Genomic DNA, 16,722 nt, shown 5'->3' on the forward strand with positions numbered 1-16,722 from the left:
AACACTATGCTTAGTTTTCTTGGAAATACCGTAGACTGACCCCATTACAAGTCCCACAATCAAAAGAAAATTCTCTGCACAGATTCAGGCAACACATTTTTCTCAAGAGACTAATAATGACGCCTTGCCACTTTTGCCATATGGTGGAATCTGAACTTAGGAATTCTTACTCGTAGAGTGAAAGGAGGAAGATGCAAAATATAAACAGCTGCATGATCCAGAAGGACAAAGGCTGAAGGAGACTCTGCAAATAGACACTGCCAATGACAGAGGTGGCAGAGGACAACAATTAAGAGAACACATTTTGGCATCAGAACCCAGCCGCAATCCTGACTTTGCTATTTACTGCTGGGAGATACGGGAGAGTTACTTCACACTACTGAACTTAAAATTCACCATCCATAAACTGAGAATAATATCTACACTCTATAGAGCTGCTGTGAAAATCAAGATAATGTATATTAAGCACTTACTCACTGGTTATTATACAAGCTATTGCTATTATTTCAAATTTAAGGGGGAAAAGGATTGGCCAGACTCCATGATGCCAACCAAGACTGAAACTTGAGGGATTCCAGCAAGGTGGCCAGTGACAGTTTTGGCTTCCTTCAAGTTTTCAGATCCTATTTAGCAAGCACTATTAGTAAAAATTGAATAAAATTGTACAAAATGAGCAAACTGAGAAGACTGTTTTGTGTGCTTTTCCTTCCTTTTTTTTTTTTTTTTTTTTTTTTTTTAGGGGGTGGGCAGAGAGAATCTTAGGCTCCACGCACAGTGTGCCCGGAGCCCCACTCCAGGCTTCATCTCATGAACTGAACCATGAGATCATGACCTGAGCTGAAATCAAGAGTCAGATGATTCACCGACTGAGCCACCGAGACACCCATCGTCTGATAATCTTTTAAGTGTTGTCAAGAAAGATGGTTTAGGTACTGCTCCCGTGGAAGACTGGCGATTAACCAGATAATCCTAAAGTCCTTCCAGACCCGGGACACAAGAAAGAGAACCAAAGGACAGTCTCACATGCCTTCCTTTGCTTTTTGTTCAAATATAATCTACATCTGTATCTATATTTATACCTAAGTAATACTATTTTCCAAATAAGGAGGACAATGAAAAATAAAAGAACACTGAGCTGAAGTTCCTATAATTTATTATTGGATGGGGAGTGAAGAGGGGGAGGTGCAGGGAATAAGCAGGAACTTTCCTTCTTCTCACTTTTAGCAAAAATGCAATGCAGACACTCTTAATAAAAATTATAAAAACCTGCTAGTTTATTTTTTTTTCTGCTTTAAGAATAAAATACTACCAACTTTCAATAAACTCTGAAATTCTGAATAAACAAATTGGGAGAATAACCAATTGGCAAAATTTTTAAGTGATACAACCACAGGTCCCCTCTGCTAGTACTACTACAGACACTTCATTATGCTTTGCTATCACTGCCACTTGCCTCATTCCATACTCCAACTCCTCCAAAACCCAGGTTCCCTACCCCAACCACCTTGCCACTGCTATTAACTCAAGAGGAAAGGAAAAAGGTGGTGGAATGGCTTCAACTGCTTAAGGGATTGTCACAGGAGAAAGGTGATTCCTTTCATAGAGAAAGAAACTCTAGTAGCAAATATATGTTGGGGGTCTTTTTTAAATTCCTAAAGGGAAAGTTGGTATTTTAAAGGACAAGGGAAGTCATGGCCTTAATACAAAGATTAAAGTTGTTATCTCTTGGGGGCGCCTGGATGGCTCAGTTGGTTGAGCATCTGACTTCAGCTCAGGTCACGATCTCACATTCGTGGGTTCCAGCCCCACATCGGGCTTTGCGCTGACAGCTCAGAGCCTGGAGCCTGCTTTGAATTCTGTGTCTCCCTCTCTCTGCCCCTCCCCTGCTTGCACTCTTTCTCTCTCAAAAAATAAAACGTTAAAGAAAACAAAAAATAAAGTTGTTATCTCTAAAGTTTACCCTCCATCCTAAAGAGTGGATTTGGTGAAGAATTCCTTTTCACAAATAGATTATAAATACCAAGGTCAACAAACCTTGTATTGTTGTAAAACCTGTTCGTCTAAGAAGCCGTTCATTCATGTTGGCCAGCAGGTATAGTCAAGTTAAGTCAAAGGCATGGCTTTGAAACCCTAGAAACCATTTTAAAAGGTCATAGGCTTATGATTCCCAAACTGGGAAAGTAAAAAATACAATAAACACAAAATAATTCAGCAATAAAGTTTAGTATATATCAGCCATAGTAGATGAATACAATAAACACATAACTTAGGAATATCACCAATAATAGATGGAACATAATGGCCCTACCTCTCCCAGGTGTTTAGTAACAACCCTGCTGGCTTTTTTTTTTTTTTTTTTTAAGACTGACACTGAATTGGTATACCCTGTAGGCCAGCATTTATATTGCTATTACATAGCAGTTTCATTCAGGCTCACTCAACTACATCTGAGATCCCTACAATAAAGGGCAAAGCTGCAGTCCTAACCTCATGGTTAATGGAGTCAGCGTATGTTTACTGATATTTATAGATCATGAAGTTCCTTGTGAAGAAGGTACAATTGAGCATTATCTTTTCCTCACCTTGCATGGGCAATGCGAGAATCTTGACTAGCCAAATAAAGTGAACAGCCAATGAACCAAGCTACAGGCCAACTAGGGAAACAGTTCCTAAATTAACGAGCATCAGAGTCACGGAGTGAGCTTCTTAAATAATACATATTCCTGAGCCTCTCTCTCTAGCTGTACTAATTCTTTAACTCTGGAGACCTATGAATCTATAATTTTCATAAGCAGAATGCGTGCCTCCCCAACCCAAAGTAATTCTTATACTCAGAGGAGTTGGGAAATATAGAAGGGAACACCTGAAGCAATCATTGGCTTCATATGGAGTGCAATTGGTTCCTTGTCAAAAGCACCTAATTACCATTGTACTTGCTAATCTTATGGTGTTAGATGACATTATGATACCAGAATTATGATTTTTCACATGGGGTATAAAAATCATGGTATTTGTTTACAGTAAGTCAGCTTTACAGCTATCATACAGTAACCTACTAACCAAAGATGCCATAGACCAATTAAACTGAAACTGCTAACATAAGAAACCTTAATGATTACAGGAAGCTCTGACTTAAATTTTTGGAATAAATGTATATAAGTATTTATTAGTACTTTAAAGAAAACAGAAACACAGCATATTGGGACATGGTAGGCATAGCCTGACTTGGGGATCAGGATTTCAATTTCAGCTTTCCTACAAAGAAGCAAATGACCAAACTTCCCTGAGTCCCATTTACAAAAAGAGGTAATAATGATTTCATAGTTTTACCACAATTACATAAGGAATAGGTGTACCATCAATAAAAATCACAAACATATTTGAGCATCTGCCTTGTCCTAGAGACTACTCTAGGCTATCCTAACTACTTTTTATCAAAAATTTATCTCAAGTTGAATTATTTGTTTATAATTTCTCTTTCCCAGCTCTACCTAACTCTTCTCAGAATTCTAACCTAAAATGCAGCCATCATCCAAATTCAATTATTTGAGTTAGCAGTGTCAAATTCATTAAAACGACCTGTTTGAAAAAGGATCATTTTCAATCCTCAGAAGAGTCACATGAGGTAGATTAATCATTATCCCCTATTTTACAGATGAGAAAGTTCAGACAGGTATGTAACTTGCCCAAGTTCACACAGTTTGTAAAGGAAAGAAATAACCTAGCATTCTTAACCACTATGATAAATTCAATCTCTGCAGAATAAAACAACCACAAAAATAAATTTTGGTGCTTTCCTCCTAATCTCTGCTAATTCAGGATCCTGGGTGATAAAAACAGATCTCATGCTTCCAATTAGGTTTAATACTCCTTCCCCAGCACAGTAAATGAAATTGTCTCTTTAAACCATGTATCTACTGGTTGGTCAAGGATATCCTGGTGTCTCTTGCCAATGTACATTTTTTTTTTTTTTTTAATTCTCCATAAACCGAAATTTCGAACTCAGAATGCTTTCTGCCTACTCTTTATTAATAATTATAATTTATATTAACAATAAATACAATCACCATTTTAGCTGGACTTAGAACTCCACTAACTTTATCCAAAGAGAGCAGTGAAAACCTGACAGCAAGCACAATTATCCTGCCTACTTTTGCATTTCTTGGTGGTTCAGAAGACAGCAATTCACATCAGGTAGTTTTCATAAGTTGGATATTACTGAATCTAATAATTAAATTTGGACAATGGCTACATTTTAAGTTAGAAGAGTTTGGTAGACCTGGAAAGGAGAAATTACACTCAACAACAACAAAAAATCAACTTGGTGATATAAATTTTTGACTGCCTGAAAACTCTGATTTTTTATATCTTAATTGAGGATATTTTTTTCAAAGGCTTCAGAGCAAGGAAATTAGAAAGTGACCATTTTCAAAGTAATCATTTAGCTTGTCTATACTTTATAACAACATATACAAGTAAAATACATTTTTTTTCAAGATCAAAATGCCCTTACTGTTAAAAATTAGTTCACCTTGAAGCATGAGGATGCATTTACTAATTAAATGCCACACGTTTGCCAAAAGAGTACTGTTTTATTCCTTAAGAAGCAATCAAAGGCATATATGAAAACTGTCACATCTTCTGCAATATCATTCAAACTAATTCCAGGAGTTTCTCCTGTCCTAAAGAGTCAACTCAGGTGGGGAACAATAATGCCCAGTAAAGGCTCTACTAGAAAAACAGATAACATCACATCTGTTCCACTACCTGGAAACTTTTCCCACAAAGAAGCCCATTATCTCCTTTCCCTTAAATGTTTCTTCTCAAGACAGAATCGTATTACTGAACATTCCCACCTTTGTTCAAAGTCAAAAGGAAGAAGAAATGCCTAAACATTCCATTTTCTAATCCTCTTGAATCATGTCAAAACAAGGAAGAGAAAATAAAAAGAAATGTTCAAAAGAAATTGTCAATCAAAATGGAAAATCAAAATGGCTAAGTTGGAATTTCATGCTGACTTTAAATGCTAGGTTTTTCAACTTTTTCCCACCTATGTAAACTTTTGTAAATCTTAAAAATCTGTCTCCCCTTTTAGTTTAAGGTTGTCTGTCTGTCCTCTATTTCCAATTTGAGAATCACTGTAGCCACAACAGCTAAATGTTTCCCCATGTTAATTTCAATGGCTTATGTTACAGAAGTTACAGGATTTTCTGGATTTCAAATATCAAATATAATATATATTTATATTATTAATATATTATAATATTGTTTCACCCCTAAAAAATTATGCTTTAAATAAATATGTAATCTATTAAAAAGTGGCATGTAGTGTATATTTATAAATAGATTATACAAATGACTGACTTCCTAGGCAAACAGAATTGTACCCATGGCACATGGTCTATCCTCATACCAATTACCATCAAAACAGAACATGTTTCACCCACTTAGTCTAATGTAGAATCTTCCATAACAGTATAGTAACATGGAAAGAAATGTGACTACAATCTGGAATCAAAAACTAGCTGAGATTCTGAGCAAGTTACTCATTTCCTCTGGGTCTTTGATCCCAAATGTGTGTTCTAAAAATTGTTAAACTGGGGTGCCTGGGTGACTCAGCTGGTTAAGCATCTAAATCTTAATTTCACCTCAAGTCATGATCCCAGGGTTGTGGGATCTAGACCCAGGTCAGGCTCTGCGCTGAGCATGGAGCTTACTAAAGATTCTCTTTCTCTCCCTCTCTTGCATTCTCTCTCTCTCTAAAATAAAAAATATTTATTTATTTAGAAAGTAAAAATTAAAATATAAAAATTAAATTAAAATTAAAAAATAAAATGGTTCAATCAAGGATCTCTAAACTCTAAAATCCCCTAGTCAATCACTAACTCACCCTCTTACCAAACTCCAGAAAGTTTACTGTACAAAAGTTCAAATATATCAAAAAGAAAACCAAAAAAACCCAAATCTTCAAATATATCAACATAGCCAAATATCAATCACTAACCACTTCATCTTTTCTAAACACTAAAAGCAGTCACCTGTTTCTAGGGCAATCTGAATTTAAAACAAAGCTAAAACAAGAAACAAAGGTGACGTGAAACAAGAGATTACAAAAGAACGTGATTATAATCTGAGTTCAATGACACTAGACATACGTATTCTCCAAAGTACAAAGACAACTTTATGAGTGAAAGAATTTCAAAAGATGGAAACACACACACACACACACACACACACACACACACACACACACACAAGACAATGATGGTGAGGCAATATCATGTGACTCCTTTACTTCTTAGGAGTACTGAACAAGAATTGTGCTGGAAGAGAATTAACCTCTATTATTGTCCTTTCCAAATTCTACCTACCTAGTAAATTTTCTCACATTTTGCCAATACACTGAATCTCACTTTCTTCTCTAGTTCTAACATAAAACAGGATTATATACTGATCAATTGACGAAAAGGTTGTGACCAGAGGCTTGCAGGAACTAACCTTGTATTTCCCCTAGAAGCAATGGCTCACTATTTGCTAATTCAGGCTTCTCAGTAACTTCATAGAATATAAATACCACAATTAATGAGATAAATCAATACTAATAACAGTAACAATATAACTAATAACAAGATAATACTACTTGATGAATCTTCTCTTAGAATTTGCAAATTCCAGGGCAAAACCCAAAATATTTTAAGTAAAAACTCTAAGATTACAGAGGCAATTTTCTATACCAAAATTCTCCCTGTGCCCAACTGTTTTTAGGATAAAATTAATGTTCTAAGTCATATCTGTTTGTGATAACAATGTCTCCTATGAACTCTGATTATTATTGCTCTAAAGCTTACAAGGGAGAAACTATCCAATCATAAATAATTCTATTTTATGAAATGTTTACACAAAATAGGACAGTCTAAAAGCAATTTTTGAGCACTGTTATTACCAATGTACATAGAAATAATCTATTTAGGAAAATAAACATTCCGAGTCATTCTCTAGTTATTTTTCATCACTTGTGTAAAATATTCTTTTAAAGGGCACCTGGGTGGCTCAGCGGTTAAGCATCCAACTTTGGCTCAGGTCATGATCTCATCGCTCATTAGTTCAAGCCCCGCCTTGGGCTCTGCTGACAGCTCAGAGCCTGGAGGCTGCTTTAAATTCTGTCTCTCTCGGGGCGCCTGGGTGGCGCAGTCGGTTAAGCGTCCGACTTCAGCCAGGTCACGATCTCGCGGTCCGTGAGTTTGAGCCCCGCGTCGGGCTCTGGGCTGATGGCTCAGAGCCTGGAGCCTGTTTCCGATTCTGTGTCTCCCTCTCTCTCTGCCCCTCCCCCGTTCATGCTCTGTCTCTCTCTGTCCCCCCAAAAAAAAAAATAAATAAATAAATAAACGTTAAAAAAAAAAAAAAAAAAATTTAAATTCTGTCTCTCTCCCTCTCTGCTCCTCACCCGCTTATTCTTATTCTCATTCTCTCTCTCTCTCTCTCAAAAATAAACATTTTTTTAATTTAAATATTCTTAAATAAATAAAAAGAAGGGATAGATGGATGGGGACAGAAGGAGGAAGAAAACTAAAACTAATATTTTAACTAAATATGCTATCCTTTAAAGTGTCCAAAATACAGTTTTAAGAGCCAGTTTAACTTATTCAATGAGTAGATATTTTAGCTTTTTTTCTTTTCTTGCTCTCTATATTTTTATTTAAAACAGTATTTCCCAGAGTGTGTTTCATGATGATTCTGCAAAAGCATTGCCTAGTCAAATAAATTTGGAAAGTGCATACTCTACTCTCTCCTGCCTTACAGAGGCATGATGCTGAGCTGAAATTCAAGAGCTCCAAAAATGCTGCAGTAAATAAGTATGTGTAATACAAAATTAATTTGGAGCCAAAAAATAATCTGACCATAACACCCTCTTTTCAAAAAACATAGCAACAGACATTTTATAAAATGTCAACATTTGACAAATAGGTTATAGAGAGAACTTGCATGAAATAAAACAATGTGTTCACAAGAATTAGGTTTACTTTGGTTTCTTCTGGACTTATTCTTGACAGTCCCACCAGAATGCAACCAATAAAACAGAAAAATGTGCATTCTACTACTGAGGTGATGTAATATGAAATCCTGATTCACTCCTGTACCTAATGCCTAAGTACAAAGCTAAGAATGGTTTACAACAAAGAAAACCATGAAAATCACAATGAAATTCCACTTTAAATGGCAAGAGTAGGTATTTAATAGGTAGTTATTAAACAAGGACCACGATATGTGTTACAGATATTTCAAAGTAGACAGAGGCAAAATGGAAATAAAATCAGGAAAAATAATCAGAAACTGCATCATATAGAACCTCCAAAATAAGCAAATCACTTGATAGATTCTACTTCTCTTTATTAAGGGTCGCCAACACTTCCTGATTCAAAATATAAGAAATGATTAAAAGTAAAAACTTTCTGAAAATAAATATAAGGAACTAGCATTTGCAACTTTCAACATCTATTCTTTCTTTATTGAACTTCACCTAACCATCTAATTTAACAGTAAAAATTAAGCCCTACGATTCAATGAAGTCTACTATCTTCATAAATACTATTAAATGTAAATATACTTGAAGGGCTATTTTTAACATCAAGTGAGTGGTTCTCTAAATTTTCCAATTGAGAAAGCAATATAACAATTTCTGGTATATGTCTCATCTAACATCTAATCAATCTTTTTTCTCTTTAAGCTAAAAGTAAGTTAAGCATTTTCTAACTTTTTTTAATTCACAAAACATACCTATTGTAGAAAAAAGTGGAAATACAGAAAATAAGAAATTTAAATTATTATAATCCCCTCGCTCAGAAACAAGGTTTTTAAAGACTTTTGAGGGCCATTTATTAAACATATGTACCAAACACTACAGAAAACTGTTTAATTTAATCCTTCCAACTACCTGTAAATTGGTAATAGAATCTCTGTGAAGAAAATTAAGGCAATAAGAGGTCAGGTATCTTGACTAAAGTCACACACCTAGTAAGGAACAAAGCAAAAATTTGAACCTGACTCTGTTGAAGTGATTTCTAATCACATATGTATGTGAGCATATGGGTATATTTTTAAAAACTCAATTACAGTACGCAGTCTGTTTTGTAGTCAGCTTTCATCACTGGCCTCTATTATAAATATCCTCAGGAAGTAAAAGACTACAAGACAGGCTTTCACTCTAAACTCTATTCATTCCATCAAGCCATTCATTTGAGATGTTCAAGTCCTTGCTTTCCCTCCCTCCACCCCCCCTCCCCCCCCCCCCCCCCCCCCCCCCCCGCCGATTTCAAGCATGCTGCAATATACACCTGCCACCTGATAATGTGTGACCCTGGGCAAGTCATCTGACCTCTTTGAGCTTCTTGGGGTGCTGTGAAAATTGCGTAAGTCAAAAGGCAGAAGACGGCCTATACATTAAGCCAAATTAAGTTCAAATTAAGTTCAAATATCCTTAATTGCTTTCTTATGATAAATTCTAGACCAAAAAAACTGTTGAGTCAAAGGCCATGTACAGGCTTTTAGCACATATTACCAAAGACCTTCCAAAAATGTTATAAAATATTATGCTTACCATCCCTGTATGACAGTACCTGTTCCTTAAACTCCTAGGAAAACTGGGTGTTATCCATCATATCAATTTGATGACAAAACAAAAGTATTTCATGCAAACTGTATCTTTAATTTGTAGTGAAAATCACTTTTTCATATATTTTAGGCCATCTGTATTTCTTCTTTTTGTATTTCTCCATTTTTTTTTCTGTTCACTATTGATGTTTGCCTTTCTTATTGAGTTCTTTTTTTTTTTTTTTTTTTTTTAATTTTTTTTTTTTTTTCAACGTTTATTTATTTTTGGGACAGAGAGAGACAGAGCATGAACGGGGGAGGGGCAGAGAGAGAGGGAGACACAGAATCAGAAACAGGCTCCAGGCTCTGAGCCATCAGCCCAGAGCCCGACGCGGGGCTCGAACTCACGGACCGCGAGATCGTGACCTGGCTGAAGTCGGACGCTTAACCGACTGCGCCACCCAGGCGCCCCATTTATTGAGTTCTTTTAAGGGTAGTATCTTTGGTGCTGCAAGAAATTTTCCCCAATGATGTTTAGTCATTAATGTTTAGTTTCAGATTAAAAGAAAAGGCTGGTTACGGGAACAGTAATGTGAAAAATAAAAAAGAACAATTTTTAAATGTTTATTTTTGAAAAGTGGGGGAGGGAGAGAGAGAGGGAGAGAGTGAATCTGAAGCAGGCTCCACACTGTCAGCATAGAGCCCGATGCGGTGCTCAAAATCACAAACTGTAAGAGTCTGACCTGAGCAGAAATCTAGAGTCAGATGCTTAACCAAATAAGCCACACAGACACCCCCCAAAAAAACAATTTTTAGATTAATGTTGCAAATGCTGTCTTTAAAGGGGAAAAAAAAACCCAAAACTTTGTCTTAAAATAGTTTTAGCAGGTTTTGGAAAGTTCCTATATATAAACATCCATGCTCAGGTTTTTGTGTGGACTTAAGTTTTCAACTTCTTTAGATAACTACCAAGGAGCATGATTGCTGGATCATATGATAGGCTATATTTAGTCTGTAAGAAACCGCCAAAACAGGGAGCCTATGTGGCTCAGTCAGCTAACCATCTGACTTCAGCTCAAGTCATTATCTCACGGTTCATGGGTTCAAGCCCTGCATCGGGCTCTGTGCTGACAGCTCACAGACTGGAGCCTGCTTCAAATTCTATGTCTCCCTCTTTCTCTCTGCCACTCTTCTGCTCGTGCTCTGTCTCTGTCTTTCAAAAATAAATAAATGTTAAGAAGGAAAGAAAGGAAAAAAAAAAAAGAAAGAAAGAAAGTGCCAAATCATCTTCCAAATAGGCTGTGCCATTTTGCATTACCACCAGCAATGAGAGTTCATACTGTTCCAAATCCTTGCCAGCATTTTGTATTGTCAGTTATAGATATGGGCCATTCTAACAGGTGAGTAGTGGTGTCTTGTTTTAATTTGCTTTACTCTGATGACATTTGATGTGGAGCATATTTTCATATGTTTATTTGCCATCTGTATATCTTCCTTGGTAACTGGTACTTCTAAAAATTGTTCTGTACCTGCACTATCCAATATGGTAGCCACCAGCCACATGTGGCTATGAAATGCTTGCAAGTTTGCTGGTCCTAGGGGAGATGCTGTGTAAGTGTAAAATACACACTAGATTTTGAAGACCTGGTATGAAAAGAAGAAAGTAAAATATCTCAATATTTACTATTTACATAGCTTACATGTTGAAATTACAATATTTTGGAATATACTGGTTAAATAAACTGTATTGCAATGTTCAGTTTTACATTTTTTGATGTGGCTACTAGAAAATTTTAAATTATATGTGTGGTGTGCATTATATTTCTACTGGGTAGCAGTGATCTATACATATAGCCTATATCTTGATAACTGTATTGAGCAACCACTGAGTCCTAAACGGTACCTTCTGAATACTATCATGGTAATAAGGAAATTAAAAATAAGAATTAAAAGAATCCAAGTTGTTTAGCAAGCAAAATCATCAACAGAATTTGATCAAAAGTATTTTTGCTTTTGTTTTGCTTTCTCTAAATATCCTAGGCCCAAAAATGTTACAAACAGTTTCTTACAATAGGAATGCTGTTATTTACTCTTCTGAAAAATGCATAACTTGAGGAGATAATCAAAGACATCCTGGAACTTGGCCAGGCTACAAGTACCTGGGTAATACATATCACAGCTCAATTTTGCCAGGTTGAATATGGGAAGAGAAGGAATGACTGGAGGATACCTAAAACAACTTTTTAAAATAATAAAATAAACAGAGCTTAGTGGGGGGAAAAACGGCAGAACAGATTAAGGATAGCTTATGATCTAGCCTTAGCCAAATCAAAATTAAATGGAATCCTCTACTCCACAACATGGAAAGGATAGGGAAAAACAGAACTGAGGAGTTACAAAGAAGTACAATGGGAAAACACTCTAAACATCCAAAACGAAAGCACAAGGTTAACTGTGATACAATACACCAGCTAAAATAAATTAATCAGACATATATCAACACGAAGAGAACTCAAGAAATATGGGCGAGAAAAAAGCAAGTTGCATAATGATATATGAAGCATGGTAGTAGTAAGATAACTTCAGAAACACAAAACACATATGAGTAAAAAATGATACATATGCAGTAAAAGAATAAAAACATCGCAAGGACACTCACCAAATTCCTGACAACAGTTGGTCTTCTGAAAGGTAAGAGTATGAGACTAGAGAAGGAAAAAAGGGTTTTTCCTCTATACTGTTCCATTATTTCTATGTCAGACACACACACACACATACATAGGAAAAAAGAACAAGCAAAAGGGAGATTGCAAAAAGACCAATGGGCTTCTGGCTACTGCAAAATGACTTCTGTGAACAAACAGACTCTACACATCTGGACTGCACTCCACTCTCACGGCACCCACACTCAACCCAATGTCATCTTCCTGTTATTAGAGGCTGCATTTATAGAATCTAAAGGTCTCCATGGCAACAACATGGTCTGTGAAAAAGGGAGGTATTTGTTCAGATAGAGAAAACTCTGCCCCCCAAAAGCACCCTGCCTGTCCAAATAAACTCCAAAAAACAAAACATAAACAAAATAGCCAGCAGGGTGCCTGGGTGGCTCTGGTGGTTAAGCATCCACTCTTGATCTCCGCTCAGGTGAGGATCTCATGGCTCCTGAGTTTGAGCCACATCAGGACTCTGAGCTGACAGCGCAGAGCCTGCTTGGGATTCTGTCTCTCCCTCTCTCTGCCCTTCCCCTGCTCACACTCTCTAGCTCGCTCTCTGTCTCTCTCTCAAAATAAATAAACTTACAAAAAAAAGCGGGGAATACTTACTCCAAACAACTCACCCTTCATCAAATATTAACATTTGCTTCATCAAATAAGCAACTATGTAACATTTGATGAAGATGTTACCCAGAGTATTGTATGTAATATATCCTTGCAGCTGTACAAAATTTACAAAATTTGATCCAAGCCCTCAGTCAATGTAAAATATCACATGGTTTTTACAAATCCTCCTTTTACTAATCAACTAGTTCTGGGCCCAGTGGAATATTTTGTACCAAAAAATTCATTCCCCATGAGTATAAGATGGAGAAAATAAAACATTTCAAATGTACAATTTTTATGTGTCTCACTTTTATGGGTTTCCATTAAGTTTTCACATAATTCCTGGGACCCAAACAAGGGAGAATTAAGATCTGAATCAAGAGTAGCACAAACACCAACATTTTTCATCAACAAAACTAAAGGAAATTGGTATTTATTATACGAAAAAAATATTCTTAATCCTTGAAAAGTGCTCAAGGAAAATTTTTTAGTACTTTAAAATCAGCAGGTATTTATTTGAATAATATAGGCCCAATCTTACAAATGGCATTTGTTCTTCTTAACGACTTAAACCCAATCTTACACAGTGCTTAACAGCACAAGTTCCAGAACAGGGTCCCTGGATTCCAACATCAGCTCTACCATTTAACACCTATATCAGCCCTGACAAGTCACAGCACTTCCAAAGCCTCTGCTGAAAAATAGGATATGTTCTTTACATAACACAGTAAAATGTTTCACACAGAAACTATTCAGTAAATGTTTGCTATTAGTTATTACTTTTTTAATTAGCCATTGCTTTCCGTTATTTGAAAAACTGGAAACCAAAAAATAAGGGCTCTTTTTAGAACTATATGTTTTCAGCAATCTTATTTATTAGCAATAACTTACTCAGTTTACCCTTTCATGCCCAAATGCACTTTGTATTATTTTTGCATGGGTTTGGGTTGGTGGGATTTTGGGTTTTTTCTTTTTTCTCTTTTCTTTTTAATAAACCATGAAGTATTCTGGCAAATCCACCCTTCCTCCATAGCAGCTGTTGTGTGAAACTGACTCATGAAATGTAGATGTAGAAATGAAATATCTGATCATCTGGTCCCATCCACTTGCCAACGTGCCAGTAGGATTTTTCCATCCTATAATTTACTTTCAAATATTGCAAATAAATTGCTTATTGGTTTTGTCAGAAATCAATCTGGATTCATTATACATTAGAAAAAAATGTTCCTCATTTGCCAAAGCTATAAATCCATTACCTTTTCATTGTAACAAAAAGGAAAAAAGAATAAAACAAGCTATTACCATGATTTTTAACATTCTGAGTGGCATTAAGGAACTCTTCTTGCTTTCATAACCAAAAAAGAAAAATAAATATCCAAATTAAGTCATTTTTTTTCAACTGCTCTTTATAATGTCCTTTGCTAAAAAGAATAAAACGGTTAAACCTATCATCTTAGATGTATACAACATGGAAAAGATTTTCGGTCATACGTACTCAGAAGGTACAGGGAATTCTTTATGTCTTCCATGCCCCCAACCAACAGTAATACAATGAGATGAGCATTTCTCCTGTGTTATAGAGGAGCTAGGCTTTCAGGATTCCATGGTTTGTTGGGCGGTCTCCACTTAAAATGAAGCATTTCTTATTGATATATAGGTAAACTGGTTAAAACTGCCTTCAACATTACCCAGTAAACATATGAAAATATATTTAACCTCAGAATCAAAAAATCTTATCTGAACACTGTGATATAATTCTTCACTTCTCAGATTGGCAAAATTAGAAAAGTTTAATGAAAATCCATTGTTGGCATAGGTTTTACACACTGTTGGTGGAAATACAAACTGATACAGTTTTTTCAATGAGCCATTTGGCAATATACTTAGACTTGGTAACTCTACTACCAGATATCTAATCTATGTATCTGTTCCACAAACACACATACACACATGCACAAAGATATTCACCACAACATTATTTGTCAGGGGGGACATGGAATCCAAAAAAATCCTAAATGTCCACCCTTGGGGGCTGCTGAGATAAATCACGATGCAGCCAGGAGAACACTGTACAACCTCTGTACAGAACATGGCTGACCTCAGGATCATCTCACAGGAATTCTGTGTAAAAGAAAAGGCAAGAATTATATGTATAGAATGATTACACTTGCGTGCGTGCGAGTGTGGGTGTGTGTGCTGTAGGATCACAAAACATTTTTCTCAGTATATAAAAACTTATTAGAGACTTTGGGATGGTGGTATACAAGAGAGACTTAGTTTTATTTATGTTGTTTTAGATGATGTTTTAGACTGTTTGCATTTTTTTAATTAAAAAACGTATTTCTAGGGGCACCTGGGTGACTCGGTTGAGTATCCAACTCTTGATTTCATCTCAGGTCATGGTCCCAGGGTCGTGGGATAGAGGCTGACATCAGGCTCTGTGCTGAATGTGGAGCCTGCTTGAGATTCGCTCTCACTCTGCCCCTCTCCCACTCAAGCTCTGTCTAAAATTTAAAAAATAAAAAAATTTCTAGAAAAAAAATTGACGCACAAAACATATTCGTCATCACGGCCTTTAAGATCTTCCATTAGACATTAAATTGGCATTATGAATGTTAAATACTCTCCCTCTCAGCCTCCGTCTGCTTAAATAATGTGCCACTCTTGATTTTGTTTCCTACTTTGCCTACTAGGGAATTATCACTGAGACCCTTTTCCCATACTGACCCCCCATAATTAGAAGAGCCTTCCACAACACTACATTGCTTATCCAGGTCTCCATTTTCCCAGCCCACAGCAAATCCTGAATTCTCTGATATTTTTAACGCTTACAGCTGTCACCACCCAAACCTAGTATTTGGCAATTACAGAAGAAACATCCCAAAAATATTTTTAAGAAATTGTAGTATCACCGGAATTAATATATGCCTTCCAAAAATAACTGCTTTGGAAGAGAAAAGTAAGTTCAGGTTGGTTTCCTCTTTATCTGCTCGGAGTTCCAGGAGGGGAGAGTACTTTTTAAATATAATAACTAGCATTTTCCCAACTTTCTTGAATACATATAAATATGTAAATATAAAAACATGTGGCTATACTAAGGAATATGAAATTCTACTAACCATTCTAAATTATACCTACCATCCAAATGAAAAAGTACCTTTCAGTATAAAGTACTGAAAACACAGAGGTTAAACACAAGGCATTAGCCTGTGAAAATACAACTGAATTAAATTGCAGAACTTTAATCTGCAACCTGCAATCCCAGTAGAGATCATTTGTCATCCATAATATTAAAGCAATGAGAAAAAAGACAATGTGGCACTCCATAACACTGCACATTCTTAAAAAGGTACTCATAATGGTGGAATATTCCACTAAAACTCTCAGAGCATGGGCTTCTATTTCCCTTTCAAACTCTGTCTCTTAGGGTGCCTGGATGGCTCAGTTAGTTAAGCTTCTGAATCTTGATTTCCACTTGGGTCATGATCTCCCAGTTTGTGAGTTCAAGCCCCGTGTCAGGCTCCGCACTGACAGTGCAGAGCCTGCTTGGAATTCTCTCTCCCTCTCTCTCTGCCCCTCCACCACTTATGTTCGCTCACTCTCTCTTTCAAGAATTAAAAAAAAAAATTTTTAATCTGTCTTTTAGCACGCATTTCCTGTTTACTGGACTTCAGTCTTCCTGCTTAAAGACTCCACCCTACGGTGTGACAAAACTAAAAACTTGAAGGAATCCATTTTTAGCACATTTACTTAGGTATTTTCTATTTAATCAACAGGATATAACATTGTTCATGACTGGCAAAAATCTGTCCAC

The 16,722-nt window shown here is 36.2% G+C and overlaps 1 protein-coding gene across 8 annotated transcripts in view; it reads right to left on the reverse strand.

Annotated features, from left to right (window-relative positions):
• Positions 1-16,722, reverse strand: part of RAPGEF2 (Rap guanine nucleotide exchange factor 2) — a 249,211-nt gene that overhangs the window by 200,104 nt on the left and 32,385 nt on the right. For 5 of the 8 annotated variants that reach the window (XM_086703962.1, XM_086703958.1, XM_086703959.1 and 2 more), the window contains exon 1: positions 12,248-12,349. The exons of the other annotated variants lie outside the window; for them this stretch is intronic. In XM_086703962.1, the coding sequence (XP_086560088.1) occupies positions 12,248-12,334 (87 nt within the window). In that variant the 5' untranslated portion in view covers positions 12,335-12,349. Of the gene's footprint in view, positions 1-12,247; positions 12,350-16,722 lie in introns of those variants that run through there. 8 annotated transcript variants of the gene reach the window in all.

The sequence above is a fragment of the Puma concolor genome, chromosome B1, assembly GCF_028749965.1.
Source record: "Puma concolor isolate L17-30 chromosome B1, mPumCon1.1.hap2, whole genome shotgun sequence".
Classification (NCBI taxonomy): Eukaryota; Metazoa; Chordata; class Mammalia; order Carnivora; family Felidae; genus Puma; species Puma concolor.